Source organism: Scyliorhinus canicula, chromosome 2 (genome assembly GCF_902713615.1).
Source record: "Scyliorhinus canicula chromosome 2, sScyCan1.1, whole genome shotgun sequence".
NCBI classification, from domain to species: Eukaryota; Metazoa; Chordata; class Chondrichthyes; order Carcharhiniformes; family Scyliorhinidae; genus Scyliorhinus; species Scyliorhinus canicula.
This window is the reverse complement of record NC_052147.1, coordinates 185,321,848-185,344,270: the sequence shown is the minus strand read 5'-3', so window position 1 is coordinate 185,344,270 and position 22,423 is coordinate 185,321,848. Positions and strand designations below refer to the sequence as shown.

At 51.4% G+C, this 22,423-nt stretch overlaps 1 protein-coding gene across 11 annotated transcripts in view; it reads left to right on the top strand.

The window, feature by feature from the left end:
- The window catches only part of gulp1b (GULP PTB domain containing engulfment adaptor 1b), a 530,845-nt gene that overhangs the window by 410,523 nt on the left and 97,899 nt on the right, over window positions 1-22,423 (top strand). For 10 of the 11 annotated variants that reach the window (XM_038789196.1, XM_038789195.1, XM_038789190.1 and 7 more), the window contains one exon: window positions 21,780-21,878. The exons of the other annotated variant lie outside the window; for it this stretch is intronic. In XM_038789196.1, the coding sequence (XP_038645124.1) occupies window positions 21,780-21,878 (99 nt within the window). The remainder of the gene's footprint in view (window positions 1-21,779; window positions 21,879-22,423) is intronic. 11 annotated transcript variants of the gene reach the window in all.

The following is a 22,423-nucleotide window of genomic DNA, read 5'->3' as shown; positions in this document are numbered from 1 at the left end:
GAACGCAGTTCATTGAATGTATTCAGGGCAACGAAGGGTATATTTTTTTGACAGACAAGGAAGTCAAAGGTCATGGGGGGCATATGACCCTAATGGATTTGAAACTACAAGCAAGTCAGTCATAATATTATTGAATGGTGGAACATGCTTGACAGGATGAATGGCCAAGGCCTGTTCCTAAGTCCTATATTCCTATCTTCCTAAAACTGCCATTGACTAAAAACAAATTTTTGCTGTTTTCTGTAATTAAGAGGGAAGAATAAAATTAAGCTCTTGCCTGTTCTGATGATTTTGAACTTGATCTCCTTTGTCTGATTATTGTAGACCAGTATTGTGGAAGTACTCAGGTGGTATCTGTAAATCTTTACTACAGGCTTTTTGTAAAGGACTATGAAATGCGGAATTTGGGCGGCAGCTCCTGTCTATTTGTAACGTCTGTTGTTGGTCTTCTAGATAACTCGAACATCCCAGTTTTTATGGGAACTCCCATCTTAAAATTTGCTCTTCATGATCACAAAAGGGTGAAAAAGAAATCCTCTGCTCGAGTTTTCTGCTTTGCTTTTCCACAGATAGTGGGCGGGATTCTCCCATCTGGCGTGGGAGTGTCCGGCCCACAGGGGGCTAGCACGGCGCAGGAGGGGCCCACGCCGCTCCAGCTGCCGATCCTGGCACCGCGGGGTCCTCGCATGCGAGGTTGGGCCGGCGCCAACTAACGCATGCGCAGTGGCCTTCTTCCCTGCGCCGGCCCTGACGTCAAATGGCGCAGGACTACAGGAGCCGGCGTGGAGGAAAGGAGGCCCCGAGCCAGAGAGGCCGGCCCCCGGACCCTTCAACGCCGAGGTCCCGCCAGCACAAAGTATGTTATAATGACAGCGGCAGGGCTCGGCTTTTTGTTGATGGCCGCTTGGCCCGTCCGGGCCGGAAAATCGGCGCGCCGGCCCGGACCGGAGAATCGGCGCAAACCCCGACCGGCGCCCCGCCGACCACGCTGGCCCCAATGGTGCCGATTCTCCACTCTGCGGAGAATCGTGTCCCGGTTATCGGGGCAGCGTGGCGCGATTCGCGCGGCCCGCCGGTAATTCTCCCGGCGGGGGGTCAGAGAATTCCTCCCAGTATTTTACTCTCTCTCTTTCATTAACAAACTCTCTTAAATGTCATATCTTGCCCTGTCATGAATGCCATTGGGACAGTGAGTTGAATTAGGCAGATCGCTTAACAACAGTGAGAGCCAAAAGTTAAAACCTGCAGGAAACTGAAAGATGACATGCCACTTGCAGTTCATTGCCTTCAGTCTTGATAATTACCCCACAGTAAGAATGGTTTTCAGGAAAATGGCCAGTGTGCATTATTTCACCTATTGAACTAGACTTATTCAATGAAGGGCAGCCAAGTGTTGAGCCATTCTTTAAAAATTAATCAGGGAGTCATTTGCATTGCTTCCACATTTATTAAGCATACGTTGTTCATTGAAATGTGAGGAGTTTCTGTGAATGCTGACATTCACATATGACTGGGACTCACATTGCAGTCACGTTGGTTTCAAACCAATATTCAGTATAAATACAACACACATCAACCACCAAGAGGACTTGTCAAAAGTGGTTGACCTACTGAACTGGTTGGCAGAGAGCGACTGCTGTTCCATCATTGCTATCACTAGAGAGGAATACATGTATCCTGGCTTGTTAATAACTTGAAGTCAAAAATTTAAAATACATTGTGCGCGATTCTCCGCTCCCACGCCGGGTGGGAGAATCGCGGGAGGGCCACTCTGGCACCCCCTGCGATTTTCCCACCCCCCCAAAGTGGCATGTCGCGTTTTGCTACACGCCGCTCGGAGAATCGCGGGCCGCTGTTTTTCACGGTGACCCCCGATTCTCCGACCCGGATGGGCCGAGCGGCCTGTCGTTCCCGACCGGTTCACGCCGGCGGCAACCACACCTGGTCGCTGCCGGCATGAACAGTGCGCCAAAGGTGAGTATGGGGCTTGTGGGAGGGCGGAGAGGGGAGTGAGCACCACGACTGTGCTCGTGAGGGGACTGGCCCGCGATCGGTGCCCACCGATCGTCGAGCCGGCGTCTCAAAGGGACGCACTCTTTCCCCTCCGCCGCCCCGCAAGATCAAGCCGCCACGTCTCGCAGGGCAGCGGAGGGGAAGACAGCAGCTGCGCATGCGCGGGTTTGAGCCGTCAGCCGTCGTGACATCAGTCGCGCATGCGCGGGTTGGAGTCGGCCAACCTGCGCATGCGCGGCTGACGTCATTAGGCGTGCCGTCCGCGTCATTCTCGGCGGTCGAGATTTACGGCACGGCCCTCCTAGCCCCCCCGGGGGGCGGGGTAGAATAGGGGGCCAGGAGCGGCCTCCGACGCCGTTGTGAACCTCTCCGGGTTTCACGACGGCGTCGGGCCTTGTGGAGAATTCCGCCCATCTACAGTACATTACGTTCATTGCTCCTTTCTATTCCTGTTCCTATCTTCCTGTGTTCCTGGATACATTAGCAGAAAAGGATGAAGATTAAAGGAGGAATGCTGAGGCATTCTACTTGCAGTAGAGGTAAACTAACCAGAAAATCCAATACCCGAGGACAAAAAGTTATAGTCCATCGAAAGCTCAAAGAATTCCTAAAGTGCAGAAGGGGGACATTCGGCCCATTGAGTCTGCACCGGCCCTCTGAAAAAGCACTCTATCTAGGCCCACTCCCCTGCCCTATTCCTGCAACCCCCACCTAACCTCCATACATTTGGACACTGAAGTGTAATTTAGCATGGCCAATCCACCTAAACTGCACTTACTTGTGCTGAGAGAGGAAACTGGAGTGCCCAGAGGAAATCCTTGCAAACAGGGGGAGAACGTGCAAACTCCACACAGTCACCCAAGGCGGAATTGTACCCGGGTCCCTGGCTCTGTGAGGCAGCAGTGCCAACCAATGTGCCACTGTGTTATCTGATATTATCAGAGAATGCTCAGATTCCAAGAGGGTGACAATATTACCATTTGCTTCTGACTAGTTCCTCTGAAAAGATACATTGCTGATGACAAAGAAAAAGAATTACAACCTTAACTATATAGCTCAGTGGCACCACTTTAGCCTTTGGGTCATAAAGCTGTGTGATCAAGCCACACTCCAAAGCCATGAGCACAAAATCTTGGCTGACGCATCAGTGCAGTACTGAGTGAGTATTTATTAAGCATGTCTGTTGTTAATTTTTCTGTGCAAAGGTTGTGTGAATGACATCCACATTTGACAAGGACCCACACTGAAGTCAACAGTCAGTATTAAGTATAAATTTAATATAAGTCAACTACCAATAGGATATGTGGAAAGTGATTGACGACTGCATAGGTTGGCTGAGAGGGACTGCTGTTCCATCGTTACTATCCATGGATTTGAGTTCATGAATACGAGTCTGTTTTTGAACTGTAATTTCAACTGAAGGTTTTGGATGAAAATTAAACAAGGGTCCTGTGAACAGGAGAACAAAAGTCAATGCTCAGTGAAAGTAAAAGTTAAGAACAAGTAACAGATGGCCCGGAGAGGGAGGGGGTTTTATGTTGGGACAAAAAATGTTGTCGAGAGGAAAAACGGGTCAAGACGGAGGAGAAAGGTACCCATCTAAAGTTGTTCAACACAATGCTGAGTCCCGAGGGCTGTAACATTCCTAATCGGAAGAGGAGAGCTGCTCCTCGTTTGTGTTGGGCTCCACTGGAACGTTGCAATAGGCCGAGGAAGGACATGTGGGCATGAGAGCAAGGTGGTGAGTTAAAATGGCAAGCAACAGCAAGGTTGGGGCCATGCTTGTGGCAAAGCACTCACCCAGTCTGCATTTAGTCTCCCAGTGTAAAGGAGACCACATTGGAAGCTGTGAATGCGCTGACTTGTGTTCTATTAACACATTCTGCTTTCTTACCTTTATGCCATTCTCAGCACCTTCCAAAGCTCTTCACACTGTCATTGTTCTTCCTCTGACTCATGATCTACACATCTTTGTTGCAATGTCTCCTAGCTCCCACTGGTGTTCTACTTTGACCCACCCCCTCTTGTACAGTTTACAATCCACCATATTTCTCCCCCTCTTTAGCTCTGAAAAAGAGTCATATTGATCTTGAAATGTTAACTCTGTTTTTATGCCTATAAATGCTGCCAGACCTGCTGCATTTTCCCACCAGTTTCTGTTTATATTTGAGTCAGCATGCCAGAAGTATTTTCTCTGTGCCACTACTTGCTCCTCACTCAAGCTCAGCAATTAATCCTGTGTTCCCCTCATCGAACGCGCTTGCTAAATCTCTTTGGCTGGATATGCCAGCACTGGTGCCTGTAACGGTTAATGTAAGTGACGTTAAATTAGAGAATAGCCAAATTATACTACACTCAGCAGAAAACCAGCAGCAGCAGCATTTCAGTTTGCTGCTGCTAAATGTGAACGGGAAGATTCATGCCCTAATTTTTAAGAGCAGAAATCTACATTCTCCACTCAAGTGAGTTAGGAACAGGGAATACAGAGAGTAATTATTTTAATGAAATGAAAATGTACCCTATCTTATCCTCCAGGGGTAACTTAAAAGAAAGTGAGTTGCTGACTGGACCTCTGAATCAGCTAGTTCTGCCTCTGTTCAAACTGACAGGAAGGCAAGATGTGATCACCAACTAATAATGTCACCCTATGTGGTGAATGTGTAACTGGTAATTCACACTGTACCTTACTGGTTTCCCTGTGGGCCCCATCTGTGAGCCACTGTGCAGCTCTGCCCACAGGGGGAGATGAGGAGCATGTACAGGGCTCTGCCTTAGGCTCCGCCCCCTTTAGGGAGTATAAGTGCTGCGGTCCTGCGAGACCGCCCTCAGCATCGTGCAGTCGCAGACAGGCTCAGATGTAAGCCGATTAAAGCCACAGTTTACTCCAACTCGTGTCTTAGAGTGAATTGATGGTCGCACCACCCTGTTTCAGTCAGTTTAACAAGATGAGTGACGGGTTTCTCCACCCAGCAATATCGGAATCACAAAACGCAATTGGGCAGAGAATTGCATATGAGCTGAAAATCAAGGCAAACACCTGATGCCCTGCAGAATGACATGCTCCGGTGTCTGGGGCAGGGATGAGGGGCCGGGGGGAGCATACGGGGGTAGGGCTGCAGTGCAGGCCCGGACCACCATGTTGCCGGCTGAATCTGTTTGAGCATGGGGGTGCTCGCCGTGCTAACATGTCTGTCCTTTACCCCCTGCAGAGAATGGATTTGGGTATCCAAGCAGGAGTGGTTGGCATCTGGCTAGCTGCCCCAGTCGTGGTGGACATCACAAGGCTGTATGAGTTGCTCAGGGAGGGCCCTGCAGCAGCGGAGCCTGCCTCACCGGAACAAGAGCCAGCCAATGAGGATGGAGAGCTGGCCCCCAACAGGCCAGGGAGGAGGTGGGAAGGCAGCGCCACATCAGGCTCCATGTGTACCGGCAGCACCTGTCTTCAAGGATCTGCTGGACTGAACGTGTTGTCGAAGACTCCGGCTGACCAGGGAGACCAAGCGACGTATCTGCCACATCATGGAGGACACCCGTACCAAGCAGCCATCAAGGTGATGGATGCCTGACCCTCTATGTCACAGTTTCCTTCCAGGCACCGAGTGGCGACCTGTCTGGGAACTCCCAGACCTCTGTGCACAGGTGCATCCGCGCCATCACAGAGGCCCTGTTTTTCCGGTCCAAGAGGAGGATGCGGAGGAGGGCCAGGATATGGGGCCCAGGCAGCCACAGGAGGCTGAACAACGTGTGCGCCAGTGCCAACATGCAGGGGACAATCTAATTGCCACCAGGTCCGCCAACAAGGCAGCCTGGCCGGCGACAGCTCCAACGTCCCTCCCCGCCGCCCAACAGTCAATCACCCTGTCTACGCTCCCAGAATCCTCCCCCTCAGTGCTTCCTACCTGCTTCACTACAAGGTGGTGGCCCTGGGTTGGCAGTATCAGTGGGTCTGGTCCATGGGATGGAAGATGGTGACAACCCGCTCCATGAAGAGCCCTGGTGGCCTGCATTATTTGATAAGGTCTGACTCCTACAGTCGGGAGCACTTTCCACTGTTCACCCGGGTGATCACTGCATGCGTGCTGGCTATTCCATCTCACGGTACCATTGAACCCCTGGGTTCCGGGGTGGGGTGGGGGGAGGGGGGTCACTCACTGGGTAGGCACTGCCGCCCCAGGATCAACACAAGTGGTGGTCCCAGACCACCCCAGGGTCCCTGAGCTGTGCCCACCTCCACGCCTGTGCCCACACCAGCGGTCTCCTCCCCCTACCACCCCCCAACCTGACACACCCTCTGCCCCCAGCCCTAACACCTTTCAGACAGAGCACTGAGGGGCATCAAAACATTGATGAACAGGTGCTTGTTGTGATGTGTACAAGTATTGTGCCCTAGCCCCTATTGCTTACCTATGTGTTTCACCCATGCCAACTTACCTGGTGTCTAACCTCCCAGCCTTTAGTGTCCTAACTCTCTGTCTACGTGGGTCCCCAGGTGGTACAGCAGAAGTGGAGGCGTGCTGCTGCAATTCCCGCCCTGTGACCTGTCCCCTTTGGCGGCTGTCTTCTGGAATGACCAAGCCCAAATAGACCCGGCAATGTTTCGATGTCACGGGTGGCGTGGTGCCGCCCTGTTCTGTCCACTGCCCATCAGATGTGAAAGGGACAGGTGTCACCAATTGCCACCAGAGATCTCTGGAGGCTTCCCCACCACCTGAAAATGAAAAAAAATGAAAATCGCTTATTGAAGTTACTGTGAAAGCACCTTGCACTACATGTCCTGGAGTCCCACTATCGCCTTCACCTGGGTCTCCATGCTCGCAGCCATGGAGCACAGAAACTGGGCCACGTCCTTCTAGGACTGTACCACGTCACTCAGCAGCTGTGTCCCGTCAGCCAGTGACTGTGCCATGTCTCTTTGTGTCTAGTTCAGATCAGATCAGCCAGCGCCTGGATAATGCTTTTGATACCCGCTGTCATGACCCGTTGTGACTGGGCCAAGCTCTGGAGCACAATAACCATGTGGCCATCGTACATGGCTGCCTGTGACAGAACCGCCCTGTCCTGTGCCTCGGCACCTGACGTACCGCTGTGTTATACGCACCAGATAGTGCCCCAGGAGCCTTTCACTAACCTGTCCAATCAAAGTGAATGTCACTGGGCTGATAGGGCGCCCGTGACAGCAGTGCAGAGAAGTCTGAGTTGTCACCGGATGTGTGCTCTGACCGCCAGGTTACGGCCAGGGCGGGGGACCCAAAATGCATGGTTAGATTGCAGGTAGTGGGGGATGCCACACATGCCATAGGGATAGTACTATTCACTGCGGGCTCACTTGGGTCCCTGATGTCGACCTCCACCTCAGCGACTGCCCGCTATCTGACGTCTCCGACCAGGTCCAATGCCATCTGTGCTGCGACAGTGAGGGGCCGCAGGTCCAGCGGACCCCTTCCATTCTTTTCTCTCTCCCAATAGTTGTGGATTACCTTCTCTGGGGGGAAATCATAATGCACAGTGTGACCATCCCCCCCCCCCCCCCCCCCCCCCCAACTGCCTTCCCCCGGCATCCAGTAGCATCTCTACTTCAGCAGCAGTGAACCTCTGTGTCACCCTTTTGGGGTGGCATCTTCTTGACTGGAATGAGTGTGTGTGGGGAGTAGAGTGCTTAAAGGCAGCTACAGTTTGTCAGGCTCTCGAATGCCAATCCCGGACCCGGCAAATCACGCGCCAGCATTCGCTGGAATTGCAGTAATTCCACGTGGCGCCTGTGCTAACCCATCAGGATAATGAATCACTCCTGAATCGCCCCATGACCAGCGCCACTTTCGGGGCCATAGAGCTCATGCGATTCAGTCCCGCGTCAGCACTTAGTCTCTGAAACGGAGAACCCAGCAAACGTTTTTATTAATTTTGTCACAGCCCTCCTGTATTTAACTATATGCTTAAATAAAATAAGCTACATTTATCTTTTCACAGCACCCAAGAGCATTTTAGCAAAAGACTAATCAATTTAGAGCCTGCCTCTGAGATATCCGAGATTATATTTGCTTTATTTTGGACGTAAATAGGTTATGTGGCAGACAGGAGCAGAGAATCCAGCAGCTGGCAAAAAAGTCAGGAACCCGGCAATAGTTTGCGATGGCGGATTAGTGGCAGGTCAGTTATCCCGCTGCCTAGTGGAGTCGACGTCGTTGCAAGGAGGTCAAAGGGATGTGCAAAGTCTGGAATAGTAAGGGTGGGAGCATTGCTAGACTATCACAAAAGGGATGGGTCACACACACACACAAGGTGGGGTCAGTGTTTTGGGAGGGGAAGGGGTAGTCCTCGAGGCAATGAGGAATAAAGTTCAAGTCCTTGAGTTGGAGATTGCAGTCAGGTGTCACAGAGTTCAGACATTCCTGTAGAAAGGAGTCAGGGAGCACAGACAATCAAGGGACTTTGTGAACCTTATAGTCAGAGACAGGAAAGGGTCCAGAAGTGCAATGGGCATGCAGCAAGAGCAATCAGTGGGAGCATGCTGTACTCCAGTTGCAAGGAGGGGCAAGGCCAATGTGCACCAGAGGGAAAAAGCTACATGTTGCTCGGTGCACAGGGTTGTCTCACAATCGCTGTCCCCAAGTTTAGCTGGTCTGCAGATGGAATGGTGATAGTGACTGGAGGCATCTGCACCCTGTAGATTGGAAGTACATTACAAATGAGCAAATTTATGAAGCTCTCCTGGGGGCTGGGGGGGGGGGGGGGGAGGTCAGTGTTCACCTCGATAATAGACTGTGCCCATGCACACAGTCTCCAGGTAGGGTCCACCTGAGGCATTAGTGATGGGCTCGGGGAGAAGGGTAGGAATGTCCACCACAACAACTATTAAGTCCAGCAGTATTATTCGGGGAAGCTCTATGTTCACATCACAAGAATCAGGGCTCTATATGTTGACACATGGACAGTAGGAGGGGGTGTGCTGAATTGCATTCTGAAGTATTACTGGAAAATCACCATCTTGCTTTACCACTGTATTGCCTTTTGCTCAAATCAAAAATAACAGTGAGTCTGATTGAGAGGGATCTGTGCATTCTGGGAACAGTGCATATTGGGCTAAGAGGCCATTTCTGGGAGCGCTCTTTACCTTGTGCCGCAAGAGTGAACAGGAGGCAGCGTAATGAGAAAGAAGGAAGACATTGTTGTTAAAAAAGTCACTGAAAGTCAATTCCTTCATTAGCGCTGTTAACAGGGTACACAGAACTCAGTGGCTTCACATCACAGTGGCTGCATCTCAAGAGTAATGCATAAGACTTTGGAATTTGAGACTGCAGATCACAGTGAAGGAGGCACAGCTCCTATATGAATTCTATCAGTGAAGGCTAATCACATGCTCAGCAGATTTGGTATAATAACAGGCCACTCATTGACCATGAACAACTAATTGGTCAGTACTGTGCCACGTCGTAGATTGGAGCACAGAACTAGGTTGGGTCACTCATCTCATTTACACCTCATCATCCCACGGAGGGCTCCAGATGTCATATACCCTGGTTACTTCAATGTGTGTGCAATGTCTGCATCAACCATCATGCAAATAGGGCAGGGCAAAATACAAACCTTTACTTTATATTATTTTTATAATATTTATTGTCACAAGTAGGCTTACATTAACACTGCAATAAAGTTACTGTGAAAATCCCCTAGTCATCACACTCCAGGGACTGTTTGGGTACACAGAGGGAGAATTTAGAATGTCTAATTCACCTAAGAAGCGTGGACGGAATTCTCCCAAAGGCCCGACACCGTTGTGAAACCCTGAGAGGTTCACGACGGCATCGGAGGCCTCTCCTGGCCTATTCTCACCCCGCTGGGGGGGCTAGGAGGGCCGTGCCGGGAAACTTGGCCGCGGGGCCTTGTCGCCTCGTCAAGGCCCGGCGCGCCGAGAATGACGTGGCCGACGCGCTTAATGACGTCAGCCGCGCATGCGCGGGTGCCGTCTTCCCCTCCGCCGCCCCGCAAGACGTAGCGGCTTGATCTTGCGGGGCGGCGGAGGGGAAAGAGTGCGTCCCATTGAGACGCTGGCCCTACGATCAGTGGGCACCGATCGCGGGCTTGTCCCCTCCCGAGCACGGTCGTGGTGCTCAGTCCCCTCTAGGCCCCCCACAAGCCCTAAACGGGCATCTCACGCCGTGTTCACGACGGCAGCGACCAGGTGTGGTTGCCGCCGTCGTGAAATGGTCGCGAACGGCAGGCCGCTCGGCCCATCCGGGTCGGAGAATCGCCGGTCGCCGTGAAAAACGGCGGCCCGCAATTCTCCAAGGTTTGCGACACGCCATTTTGGGGGGGGGGGTGGGAGAATCGCGGGAGGTGCAAGAGCAGACCTCCCGCGATTCTCCCACCCGGCGTGAGGAGCGGAGAATTCCGCCCCATGTCTTTCGGGACTTGTGGGAGGAAACCGGAGAAGCTGGAGGAAATCCACGCAGACACTGGGAAAATGTGCAGACTCCACACAGACTGTTATATGCTTCATGCTCAGAGCTTAAATTTATTGACAGTTTAATCATTGATGTCTTCGATGTTTCATTCTAGATTGTAGCCAAAAGCGCAAATGGATCCAGGGCACAATGCTGCCTTTGTCAGGGTTCTAAAGCAATAGAGGAGGCGAAGGAGGGAGAGGCAATACTAAGCGCATCTCCAGGCCCGAGGGACATGGTAAAGGGGATTCAGAGCATGAACAGAAGGAGAGACCCAGACAACAGAGGTGAATCAGTGAACTTGGGGTATACCATAGAAGAGGCTTGTATTTACAAATGAATAAGAGACAATGCTGGACATGTCTGCGGTTGTCTCATGATCTGGTACATCACATATACCACATTCTTCGTGAAGACCTGATGCCATGTGAGGTTGGAGGGTTTCCCCTGCTAGTGCCTTTGAAGATGACCACAGTGCTAAATTTCTTTGCCTCTGGGTCTTTCCAGGGATCAACAGGTAACCTGTGTGGCATATTTCAATCTGCAACACATCAGTACATAATGGAGAGCATGGATGTCCTTGAGAGGAAGGACCATCATTACATCATGTTTGATCTTGACGGGGCAACACGGTAGCACAGTAGTTAGCACTGCTGCCTCACGGCGCCGAGGTCCCAGGTTCAATCCCGGCTCTGGGTCACTGCCTGTTTGGCATTTGCACAATCTCCCTGTGTTTGCATGGCTTTCACCCCCACAACCATAAGTTATGCAGCGTAGGTGGATTGACCATGCTAAATTGCCCCTTCATTGCAAAAAATGAATTGGATACTCAATTTATTTTTTTTAAATATTTGCTCTCGACAAAGATAGCCAGGCTATGAGATTCACAGGCTTCGCCACCATCTCAGGCTTCCCAAGCGTGTAGGGGGCAGTGGATTGCTCCTGTGTGGCTATACGGGCTCTATGGTAGAAGTCCCTAATGCTTATAAACCACAACATCTACAATTCCATCAATGTACAATTGATGTGTGATCATCGCAATCATATACTGTACATTTCTGCACGGTGCCCTGAGAGTTGCCATGACTCCTACACCTTCAATCACTCCTAGGTGCCTGAGAAGTCTGAGGGGTCACTCCATCTGCAGCGATAGCTGTTTGGGGGATAAGGAGTACCCACTGAAACACTGGCTGATGACTCTGGTGCATCATCTTTAGCATCAACACTGCTCATTGCTCCACACTTTCACTTATAGAGCAGATCAAAGGGCTTCTGATGATGTGCTTCAGGTGTTTGGACCATTTAGTTGGTTCATTATAATACACTCTGGATAGAGTTTCACACCTCATCGCAAGGTATCACACCCTTCACAATGTGCCTAGACAAAGAGGTGAGTGCTTGCCAGAGGGTGAACTGGAGAAATTTGGCAGCTTATTGGAAGATGAAGATCCAGAGGTCCAGGAATCTCAGGAAGCTGCTGACAGTCAGTACGAATGCGATGATGCCATGGAGGAAGGAAGACGTGGGAGATGTGCCCATGATGCATTAATTATTGACAGGTTCCAAGAAGAGTAAAGTTAAGTGAGGGCATATGGCCACATTCTCCTCACCCTCAATGCCATTCTCTTTCATCTCAGAGGATGCCCAACCACTCGCAGCGAGAATGTGTTGTGCATTTGCACTTGCATGCTCTGCACTCATGAATCGCCAGGCCTTAATCTCTGCTTTGGTCCATGGTGCCTTGTGAATGCGCTCACTGGGAACAGCGAGTTTACTGAGGAGCAAAAGCAATGTGAGGGATGATTTGAAGCTTTCACTATCAGCTAATGTGCTTGTCTTGTCTTCTGCAGCCAACACTGAAGAGACACAAATACAGCTAGAAACCCTATGCTGATGAACTGCCCTCACTCAATGTGTTCCTTGTGGAACAAGGGTTAAAAATGTTTTGGTCAGACACTTCAAAGATTTTAAGACAAATCCCTGACATCATGGGCGGGATTCTCCCCTACTCGGCGGGGGGGGGGGGGGGGCAGTCAGGGCGCCGAGGGATGGCGTGAACCACTCCGGCGTCAGGCTTCCTGGAAGGTGCAGAATCCTCCACACCTTCAGGGGCTAGGCTGGCACCGGCAGGGTTGGCGCCAAGCCAACCGGCGTGGAAGGGCCTTCGCCAGCCGGCCGGAGTTGGCGCATGCGCAGGGGTGCCAGCGTGTGCTGGCGTCGTCCCAGCGCATGCGCAGGGGGGTTAGTCTCCGCACCGGCCATGACGGACGTCCACAGCAGCCGGTGCGGAGGGAAAGAGTGTCCCCACGACACAGGCCCGTCCGCGGATCAGTGGGCTGCGATTGCAGGCCAGGCCACCGTGGGGGCACCCCCCAGGGCCAGATCCCCCCACACCCCCTCGAGGACCCCGGAGGCCGCCCGCAGAGCCAGGTCCCGCCGGTAAGCACCAGGTCTAATTTATGCTGGTGGGACCGGCCTAAAACGGGTGGCCGCTTGGCCCATCGTGGGCCGGAGGGAGGGGGGGTTGCCAGCGGCCGCCAACCGGCGCGGCACGATTCCCGCCCCTCCAAAACTCCAGCGCCGGAAAATTCGGCAGCTGGCGTGGGCGGGATTCACGCCGCCACCCCCGGCGATTCTCCGGCCTGGCGGGGGGGTCGGAGAACCCCGCCCGGTATAAGAGTACGGAGACTAGTTCAACTGAGATTAACATCGCGTAAATGCTAATCGCACAGTGGGACAATACCACTGAGTGGGAAATTGACTAAACCTTGACATAAGAGGATTCCACAACACAAAATCACAACGCTTTCAGTTGATCAAAATGTTCACATAACTATCAAATGTATTCACCACAGTGCAATTTCTTCACATGACCCAAAAGTCCCAACATAATTTCTTAACTTTCCTAAACCTACCGCTACGCCCAGAGCAGCCTCAACATCCACAGCAGAGTTGGAGGCAGTCTGCTGACTGCCACATCCTGATGTCTCTGATGGCCTTGGTGGACGTCCTTTGGTTGCTGAGGTCTAGTGGACACCATCTTGTTCAGGGACAGATGTGCCCTCAGCAGTCTGAGAAGCTGGAGGGATGGGGTAAAAGGTAAAGGGAACTGTGAGCAACTGTGCACCCTGAGGAGTGTCCTGAGAGGAGGAGCCAGGGTGTTTGCTTGATGTTCATTCTCCAAATAGGATCGTCAGGGCCCCAATATGACTTCTGGAGATGGTACATCTGGAGGGAGGTCAAGGTTCCTTATTCTCACATCACCTACATCGTGATGGTGCTCACCAGGGTATGTGGCTATGCAGTTCATGGCTGAGGGAAATCTAACAACACCTGAACCAAGGTATCCATGGTGCTCGCCAATTTTCCTATGGTGGCCACAAGACGTCCACATGTCGGAGCCACAACATCAGACAGAAGACAGATAGACTCATCTATTTTCTGATCTACTGAGTGGCTTCCGAATCTTTGCCTGATGTTCCGCCAGCTGACATTGTCGTCTCCAGCATTGAATTGGCAGCCGCTTGAAGAGATTCATCTCCTGATTGCGACTGAATGAGTGACTGTTCTCCAGCAGCCCTCTGGGTGGCGGAGACCTGGGCTCTTCATGGCCGGGATTCTCCCCTACCTGGCGGGGCAGGGGGTCCTGGCGTAGCGGAGTGGCACCAACCACTCCGGCGTCGGGCCTCCCCAAAGGTGCAGAATTCTGCGTACCTTTAGGGGCTAGGCTCGCGCCAGACGGGGCTGGCCGAAAGGCCTTTGCCGGTTCGCGCATGCGCCGTTGTGTCAGCTGCCACTGACGTCACCACCGGCGCATGCGCGGTAGGGGGGTCTCTTCCACCTCCGCCATGGTGGAGGCAGTGGCGGCGGCGGAAGAGAAAGAGTGCCCCCACGGCACTGGCCCGCCTGCCAATCGGTGGGCCCCGATCGCGGGCCAGGCCACCGCGGGGGCAGCCCCCGGGGTCCGATCTCCCCCCCCCCCCCCCCCCCCCCCCCCGGGGGCCCGGGGGCCCGCTCGCACTGCCAATCCCGGCAGCACCAGAGATGCTCCAATTCCCGCCGGTGGGAGAGGCCTTTCAGCGGCGGGACTTTGGCCCATCGCGGGACGGAGAATCACCACCGGGATCCCGCCGACCGGCGCAGCATGATATCTGCTCCTGCCGAATCCCGGGTGGCGGAGGATTCCGGCCACGGTGTGGGCGGGATTTACGCCGGCCCCGGGCGATTCCCCGACCCTGCGGGGGTCAGAGAATTCCGCCCCATGTCTCTGACTCCTGCAGGGACCTGTCAGTGAGCTGTCCTCCAGAAAGCGACCCCGGACCTGGAGCTGAGCTGCACACAACTGTCTGGCCTGGTGGAGCATGCAGATGAACCCAACAATCGTCTTCCCGAGTTACCTTTTTGGACGTTGGCCAGGATTTTCTGACCTTGTCATGGATGGATCCGCCACGGGAGATTCCGAGTCCCCGCCTAAATCCCATTGACTTTGGGTGGGACTGGATGGTCCTGTCAACTGGTGGAACTGGACAATCCCTCCCATGTTCTGAGGGCTTGGACTGATCCTGGGCTGCCTTCCCAGAAGGAAAAATCAGTAAAGCAGAGAAACGAGAATACTAGCCCAAACTGATTTTTTCTTCCGTGTTGCAGGCCTCGACCTGCTGCTGCCGAGAGAGAATAGTGTTTGAGTTAATGAGCATAGGCAATATAAGATTACACGTGACTGTGATTGCCAGAATGTAATAAAGGATGGAGTTGAGATTCAAACTAGGTTGGTGGGAAAAACTGATCTCCCCTTCACCACAAGAATGATCCCTCTTCTCCTCAGACAACTCAGCTGCAGCCTCCTTGAACTCAGTGAGTACAATGATGTTGGGTTGTCCCTACCCCAGTATGTGGGGCGCGATTCTCCGAGCTCCGTGGCGGGCCAGAGAATCATCGCAACCGCGCAATGCCGCCCGATGCCAGCGCGCGATTCTCTGAGATGCGGACAATCAGCGGCATTTACGTGGGCACGTTAGACGCGGCGCCGGCCGCGGGCTGCTGGAATCGGCGGGGCCGCTGATTCTCTGGCCCGGATGGGCTGAGCGGCCGCGCGGAAAAAGCAGAGTCCCACCGGTGTCATTCACCCCTGGTCACTGCCGGCGGCAACTCTGCGCAAAGGGTCGGGGGGGCGGCCTGTGGGGCGGGGAAAACGCTCCTTTACCGGGGGGGGGGGGGGGGGGGGGGCTCCAATGGAGTCTGGCGTACGATCAGTGGGCCGGCCTCTCCCCCCCCCCCCCCCACCCCCCCCCCAGGGCCTACTTTGTTCCGCGGCCAGCCCCTGAACCCCCACGCCATGTTGCATCGGGCCAGCGCGCTAAAGAAGTCCCCCGCGCATTCACAGGTTGGCTTGGCCCAACTGCACATGCGCAGGTGGGCGCGGCACCCATTTGGCGCCAGGAAGGGAGGCTGGAGCGACGTGAACCACTCCAGCAACGTGCTGGCCCCCTGTGGGGGCCAGAATCAGTTGTCCCCGCACCCGTTTCGCGCTGACGTGCACACTGAGTCTCCATTTCGGAGAATCGCGCCCGTGATCTTTCCCTTCTGTCATGTGCCAGCGTGCCCTGTATGAAGACAAAAGAAAGACATTTGATGAGAATGGCTGCCGTAGAGGCTGGGTAAGGCTGTTTGTCCTGGTATATGGTGAGCCCACTCCAGAAGGACCTCCCGGAGACAGGTGGGATAGAGAGAATGATATGTATGTGTTCAGCTGGCATTTAAATATGGCTCCTGGATGGTGGGAAGATGAATCAGTTCCCAACTCACCAGTTGATTTGGTCCGATACTCACCTGTGCATGCTTATTGAGCTTCCAAGCACGGAATCGGGCGTGAGTTCCCACCATTCCAAGCAGTGGGATGCGCACCCTCGAAACTGCTTGCCACCACGTTTAGTCACGCAATGGAGAATTCCACTCATTGACTCAGATCATACATAAGATTGAGCTTTGTTTGTGATGAACTCTTATGCTAATCATAAATTGAGCACAAAGAGGCCTTCAGGACCCTTAGCTGAATTTATTAATGTATCCAAATCTAATTTTTCCCATTTTTGGGGAAAGGTGAAAACAAAAGAATTCAGAGCCAATTTTGGCATTCTGTAGCAAAATTTCTCTTTATTATCCCCCAATGGCAATCAACCAAGGTCAAGAAAGCCTCAGGGTAATTTTTTCCCTTTGAACTGCAACAGTGCATAGGTTCCCATTCAGGGCATGCACAACTTGCCCCTTTACTGCGAGGCCAAATTTAAAAATAAATAAAATGGCTGCACTTAAAAAAAAATCGACCCAAATCTGTGACCCAAAGATATGCTGCATGACAATGTATGAATTAGTATGGGAAATACACCAGTATCACATCCTTGATCAAAGATTTAGAATGGGAATCGCTACAGCAAAGGAGGGAAAAACATAGACGATGTTCTATAAAATATGGAATGGACCAGTGGGAATTAACAACCATAAATAAGTGCCTCCAGCAATGATAAAATGTGAGTTAGCCATCCACACAAATTATAAGAACCATTGTTTCCAAGACACTATCAACAAAGTTTATTCCCAATTCCACATTGAAACAAATTGCCAAAGGAAATAGTCACAGCTCCCTTACTGGAAATCTTCAAGACCCATCTATAAATTATTTCCATTTAAAAGTTTTCTGTATCAGGACTACCATCTCAGCAGGTCCCACCTGGTCTAACCCTACCTATATAAATGTTGGAAGAATATAGATATTAGTCTGTTGTGACAATACAACTGAAGCAGAAGCAGCAGATCCATTAGTTATTACACATAAATAATTTACCCTTCTCTTCCATTTGTCAGAAATTCAGTTAATCAGTTCATGAGGGACAAGGAATGAGTGTCCATTATTCTACCTGCAGGTAGATCATCCTCTGGGAACTTCCAGGCACCTCATTGTACTGTTAATTATTCAGTTGTTTCAAGCTTCTTCTTTCAGAGGGCATTCTCATGATTAACGTTACTTTTTTGAAACAACTTAAGGGAAAGAGTCCATTTCATTGTGCAGAATAGTACCAAAATTGAACGGAATAGGAGATTCAGCAATTAATGTTTCATTCTATGGTCTCTATGAATTCCGTGATGGTGCTACCTGCAACTTGATGGTCGATGAAGATCTTCAGTATTGTTGAAAAGACTTGTTGCTGCGGAAACAGTCTCATTCCTACTGCGTATTGTAAGGGTTCTTCTTAGTGATTCCCTTATCTCCCCTTTCTTTATTTTTGTTGCTATCATTTTGATCCACGAATGCTAAATGGTCAAGCAGCAGACAGAAGGAGGAATTCAAGACGATTCTGCATAGTATATGGTGCTTCTCGCTTTGGACAACAAGACCCAGACCTTTTGGCAACCGAGAGATAGGTGGGACTCGGTTCGATTGAGTGGCTGGTGGGCAATGAATTGGTGAAAAGGCCATATCCTCCCTGTGAAAAGATGATGATTGGGTCCTCCTCGCGTGGAATCATTTTCAGAGACCCAAGGAACTCAGTTTGAATCCTGGATACTGAGGGGAATGACCTGCACTATTTTCTCTCTCTGTCTCTTTCTCCAGAAAAGCTGTGAGTTGATATATTTCTGAACTTACAGAAAACCTGAATGAATTAATCTACAATGAAACCATTACAGGCTGCAAATAGAGACCTGGATCTGAAAGCTTGCTTTGAAGGAAGTCTGTTTAAAGACAGCTATCTCAAACAAAGACTCTTTTTCCTTCAACTCATTATTTTCACCCCTCCCCTCTGTTTATCTGTCTAGTGTGTGCATTTAGAGGATGGGGGAAGGGGGCAGGTTGAAGATGGGGATTCGGAATTCGATAATAGTTAACCAGTTGTATTTGCTGCAGACTTCAATTTTGTTCTTCTAAATAAAAAGTAATTTGTGTTTAAATTTACAAACCTGGGCCGAAATTCTCCGACCCCCAGCAGGGTCGGAAAATTGCCTGGGGCCGCCGAAAATCCCGCCCCCGCCGTGGCAGAGATTCTCCGCCACCCGGGAATTGGCAGGGACGGGAATCACGCCACTCCGATCGGCGAGGCCCCTGCGGCGATTCTCCGGCCCGGATAGGCCGAAGTCCCGCCGCTGGGAGGCCTCTCCCCCCGCCGAGGTTTGAACCACCTCTGGTGGCATCGGGATCGGTGCTGCGACCGAGCCCCTGGGGTCCTGGGGGGGGGGGGGCGCGGGGCGATCGGACCCTGGGGGGTGCCCCCACGATGGCCAGGCCCGCGATCGGGGCCCCCCGCTCAGACTCCGGGCCAGTGCCCTGGGTGCACTCTTTCTCCTCCGCCGCCACCACGGCCTCCGCCATGGCGGAAGCGGAAGAGAAACCCACATCGCGCATGCGCCGGTGGTGACGTCAGCGGCAGCTGGCCGCTGACGTCACCGCCGGCGCATGCGCCGACCGGCGAAAGCCTTTCGGCCAGCCTCGCTGCCGGGCGGCGGGCCTGAAAGGCCGCTGGCACCGGTTTTTTGCGCCAGTCTTCTGGTGCCAACCACTCCGGCGCGGGGCTAGCCCCCAAAGGTGCGGAGAATTCCCCACTTTTGGGGATGCCCGACCCCGGAGTGGTTGGCGCCACTCCCCTACGTCGGGACCCCCGACACGCCGGGTAGGGGAGAATCCCGCCCCTGGTGACTGTAATTATTGAGCAGCCAGGGGCCAAAGACTTTGGGTATTTTTGTAAGAATTATTTGTTCATTCAATTGTGTTGCGACTCAAGGTCAAGTGGGCTGGAATTGACTGCGCATTAGCCCAGGGTGCCCTGATAGTATATATTCCTATTGTGTTTCGGGCATGTAAGATTGCACATTTGAATCTTAGGAGGAACAAGAGAGCCTTTATGTTGTTTTAAAAATTATAGCTAAAGGAATCTCCCATGAGGGTTCACTTCTTGAACAAAGTATTGCAATCATTGTGTCATTACTTGACAACTGGCAAGTGGTAGAATTTTGGTGGCAAAAAATTCAATTCAACAGTCTTTCTCTCTTACCTCAGAAAAAAATGTTCTACTCTTAAGTGTGCAGCAGAAGTGAACTTGTAGTTAATAATATAATAATCGCTTATTGTCACAAGTAGGCTTCAAATGAAGTTACTGTGAAAAGCCCCTCGTCGCCACATTCCAGCACCTGTTCGGGAAGGCTGGTACAGGAATTGAACCGTGCTGCTGGCCTGCCTTGGTCTGCTTTCAAAGTCAGCAATTTAGCCGTGTGCTAAACCAGCCCCTATACGGCCAAGAGTTATACTTCTGGGGACACATTGCTGGGGCTGATGAAGGTAAATGGTTATTTTTCCCTGACAATTTCCCCAACACTGATCTTCAAGATCGGGTTCATGTAATCTTGAGGTGAGGAGACCCAAAAGAGTGGTGAGCTTGTGGAATTCATTACAACAGGAAGTAGTTGATGCCAAAACATTGAATATATTCAAGAGGCGGCTAGATATAGCACTTGGGGAGAATGGGATCAAAGGTTATGGGGAGAAAGCAGGATTGGGCTATTGAGTTGGATGATCAGCCATAGAATCATAGAATTTACAGTGCAGAAGGAGGTCATTCGGCCCATTGAGCCTGCACCGGCTCTTGCAAAGAGCACCCTACCCAAGGTCCACACCTCCACCCTATCTGCATAACCCAGTAACCCCATCCAACACTAAGGGAAACTTTGGACACTAAGGGCAATTTAGCATGGCCAATGATCGGGATAAATGGTGGAGCAGGTTCAAAGCGCCAAAAGGCCTCCTCTTGCTCCTATCTTCTTTGTATCGCATGCTTCACTATATTATAATAGAGAAAAACTTTCACTGGATTAATGCAACAAAATAAATGGAGCATAAAGTACATTTACATGGAAAACATCTGATCCATTGTGTAAGCAAAAGGGAAATAAAAAAACTAATTTACAAAATGTTGGTTCTGCTGACCATACCATACCTAATAAATGTAAAACAACATTGGCCGCGATTCTCCGCAATTGCGATGGGTGAGAGAATAGCGGGAGGTCCGCTCCCGCACCTCCCGCTATTCTCCCCCCCCCCCCCCCCAAAAATGGCGTGTCCGGTTTTCCGACACGCCGCTCGGAGAAACGGAAGCGGCGGCCTGCGATTCTCCGACCCGGATGGGCCGAGCGGCCTGCCGTTTCTGACCTGTTCACGACGGCGGCAACCACACCTGGTCGCTGCCGTCGTGAACATGGCGCGCCAGGTAAGTGTGGGGCCTGGGGGGGGCGGATCGGGGATCGAGCACCACAACCGTGCTCGGGAGGGGACTGGCCCGCGATTGGTGCCCACCGATTGTCGGGCCGGCGTCTCAAGGGAACGCACTTTTTCCCCTCCGCCGCCCCGCAAGATCAAGCCGCCACGTCTTGCGGGGCAGCTGAGGGGAAATATGGCAACCGCGCATGCGCGGATTTGAGCTGTCCAACCCGCGCATGCGCGGCTGACGTCATTAGGCGCCGCCGCCGCGTCATTCTTGGCGCGCTGGGCCTTGAACCCAGGGACAAGGCCCGGCCGCCGAGTTTCCTGGTACGGCCTGCCTATCCCCCCAGGTAGGGGAGAATAGGGGGCCGAGCGAGGCTTCCGACGCCGTCGTGAACTTCTCCATGTTTCACGACGGCGTTGGGCCTTGCGGAGAATTGCGCCCATTATTTTCCTCCATGAATAGTTTGAGAAACTCAGAGGGTATTGGATAGAACACATGGCTATCCTAATGCGACACCAACTCAATTTATGTTGCTTCCAAAGCTATCACGGAACTGCCTCTTTGAGTGAACTTCAGATCACATTAATTTTATTTCATTGACAGTAGAGCTGTTCTCAGTGGTAGTGTGAACATGCTATTAATGAGTCAACTGAAAATTGCCGTGATCATTGAAACACATCTTAATAATGATCAGGAGGGACTGATAATGAGAAATGGCAGGTCCAGGTCAAAAATAATTAAACAAATTGCTCTCATTAAGCCAGTTTGATCATCTGAACCTTGTAAAGCAGACAAACCTCACCAAAGTGAGATGTTGAAAGACACAGTTGTTGATTGGTTTTGACACCAATCGAGCTTACCACAAAACCAAATTCAATACTTGTGTATTTATTTCAGTATTTTCCAAAGTGTTGAATAATTTAAATACCGTTTTTTTTTTTCTGAAATTATAATTTAAGGAACATTTTTTTCATATTGATGTAACTTATTCTCGAAATTGCTGTTCGAGCAAAATAGAAAACTGGGGAATATGGCAGAGGTACAATTTTGACAGCTGCTTTATTTATGTTTTTTATAGTTTGCAAGGCATATAAAGAAATCTGAGGGTCAGAAGACTCCCAAGGTTGAATTGCAAATCTCCATCTATGGTGTCAAAATCTTAGACTCCAAAACAAAAGTAAGTAATTCTGTTATTTTTGGGTAGTTATTAATGATCAAAAATTATATATTATAAATATACATTTCCACAATCTTTTAATCAGAACTGAACTTTTAAAATCAACTAAAATGAACCCATATTTTTTGTCAGGATACAGCAATGTATAAATGCATTTATGTCGGATCCCAATTTATGAGACATATGTATCGGGCAAACTTTAACTAATTTGCACGATACGGAGTTCTTTAGAGTGGGATGCGAGATGATTTAGGTGGGGCCTTGAAGGAGGGGGCCATGGTTGGAGGCCTCTGGGGGAGTTGGAGAGAGTGGGGAGGTAGAGAATTTTGGAGGCCTGAGGGTGATTGAAGCTCTGTGGGAGGGGATGCAGGGGACGGCGAGAGAAAGAGATTGGGGGAAGTTCAGGGCTGGGAGATTGGTTGCTCTGATTACAATGGTTGCCTCGACAGGCATGCTGGGTCTAGCTGGTAGGTGTAAAGTACTACCTCCAGGGTCCGACCGCCTTTGCTTGGAAATGGCTGCCAGGAATCCTGAAGCTCAGGAAA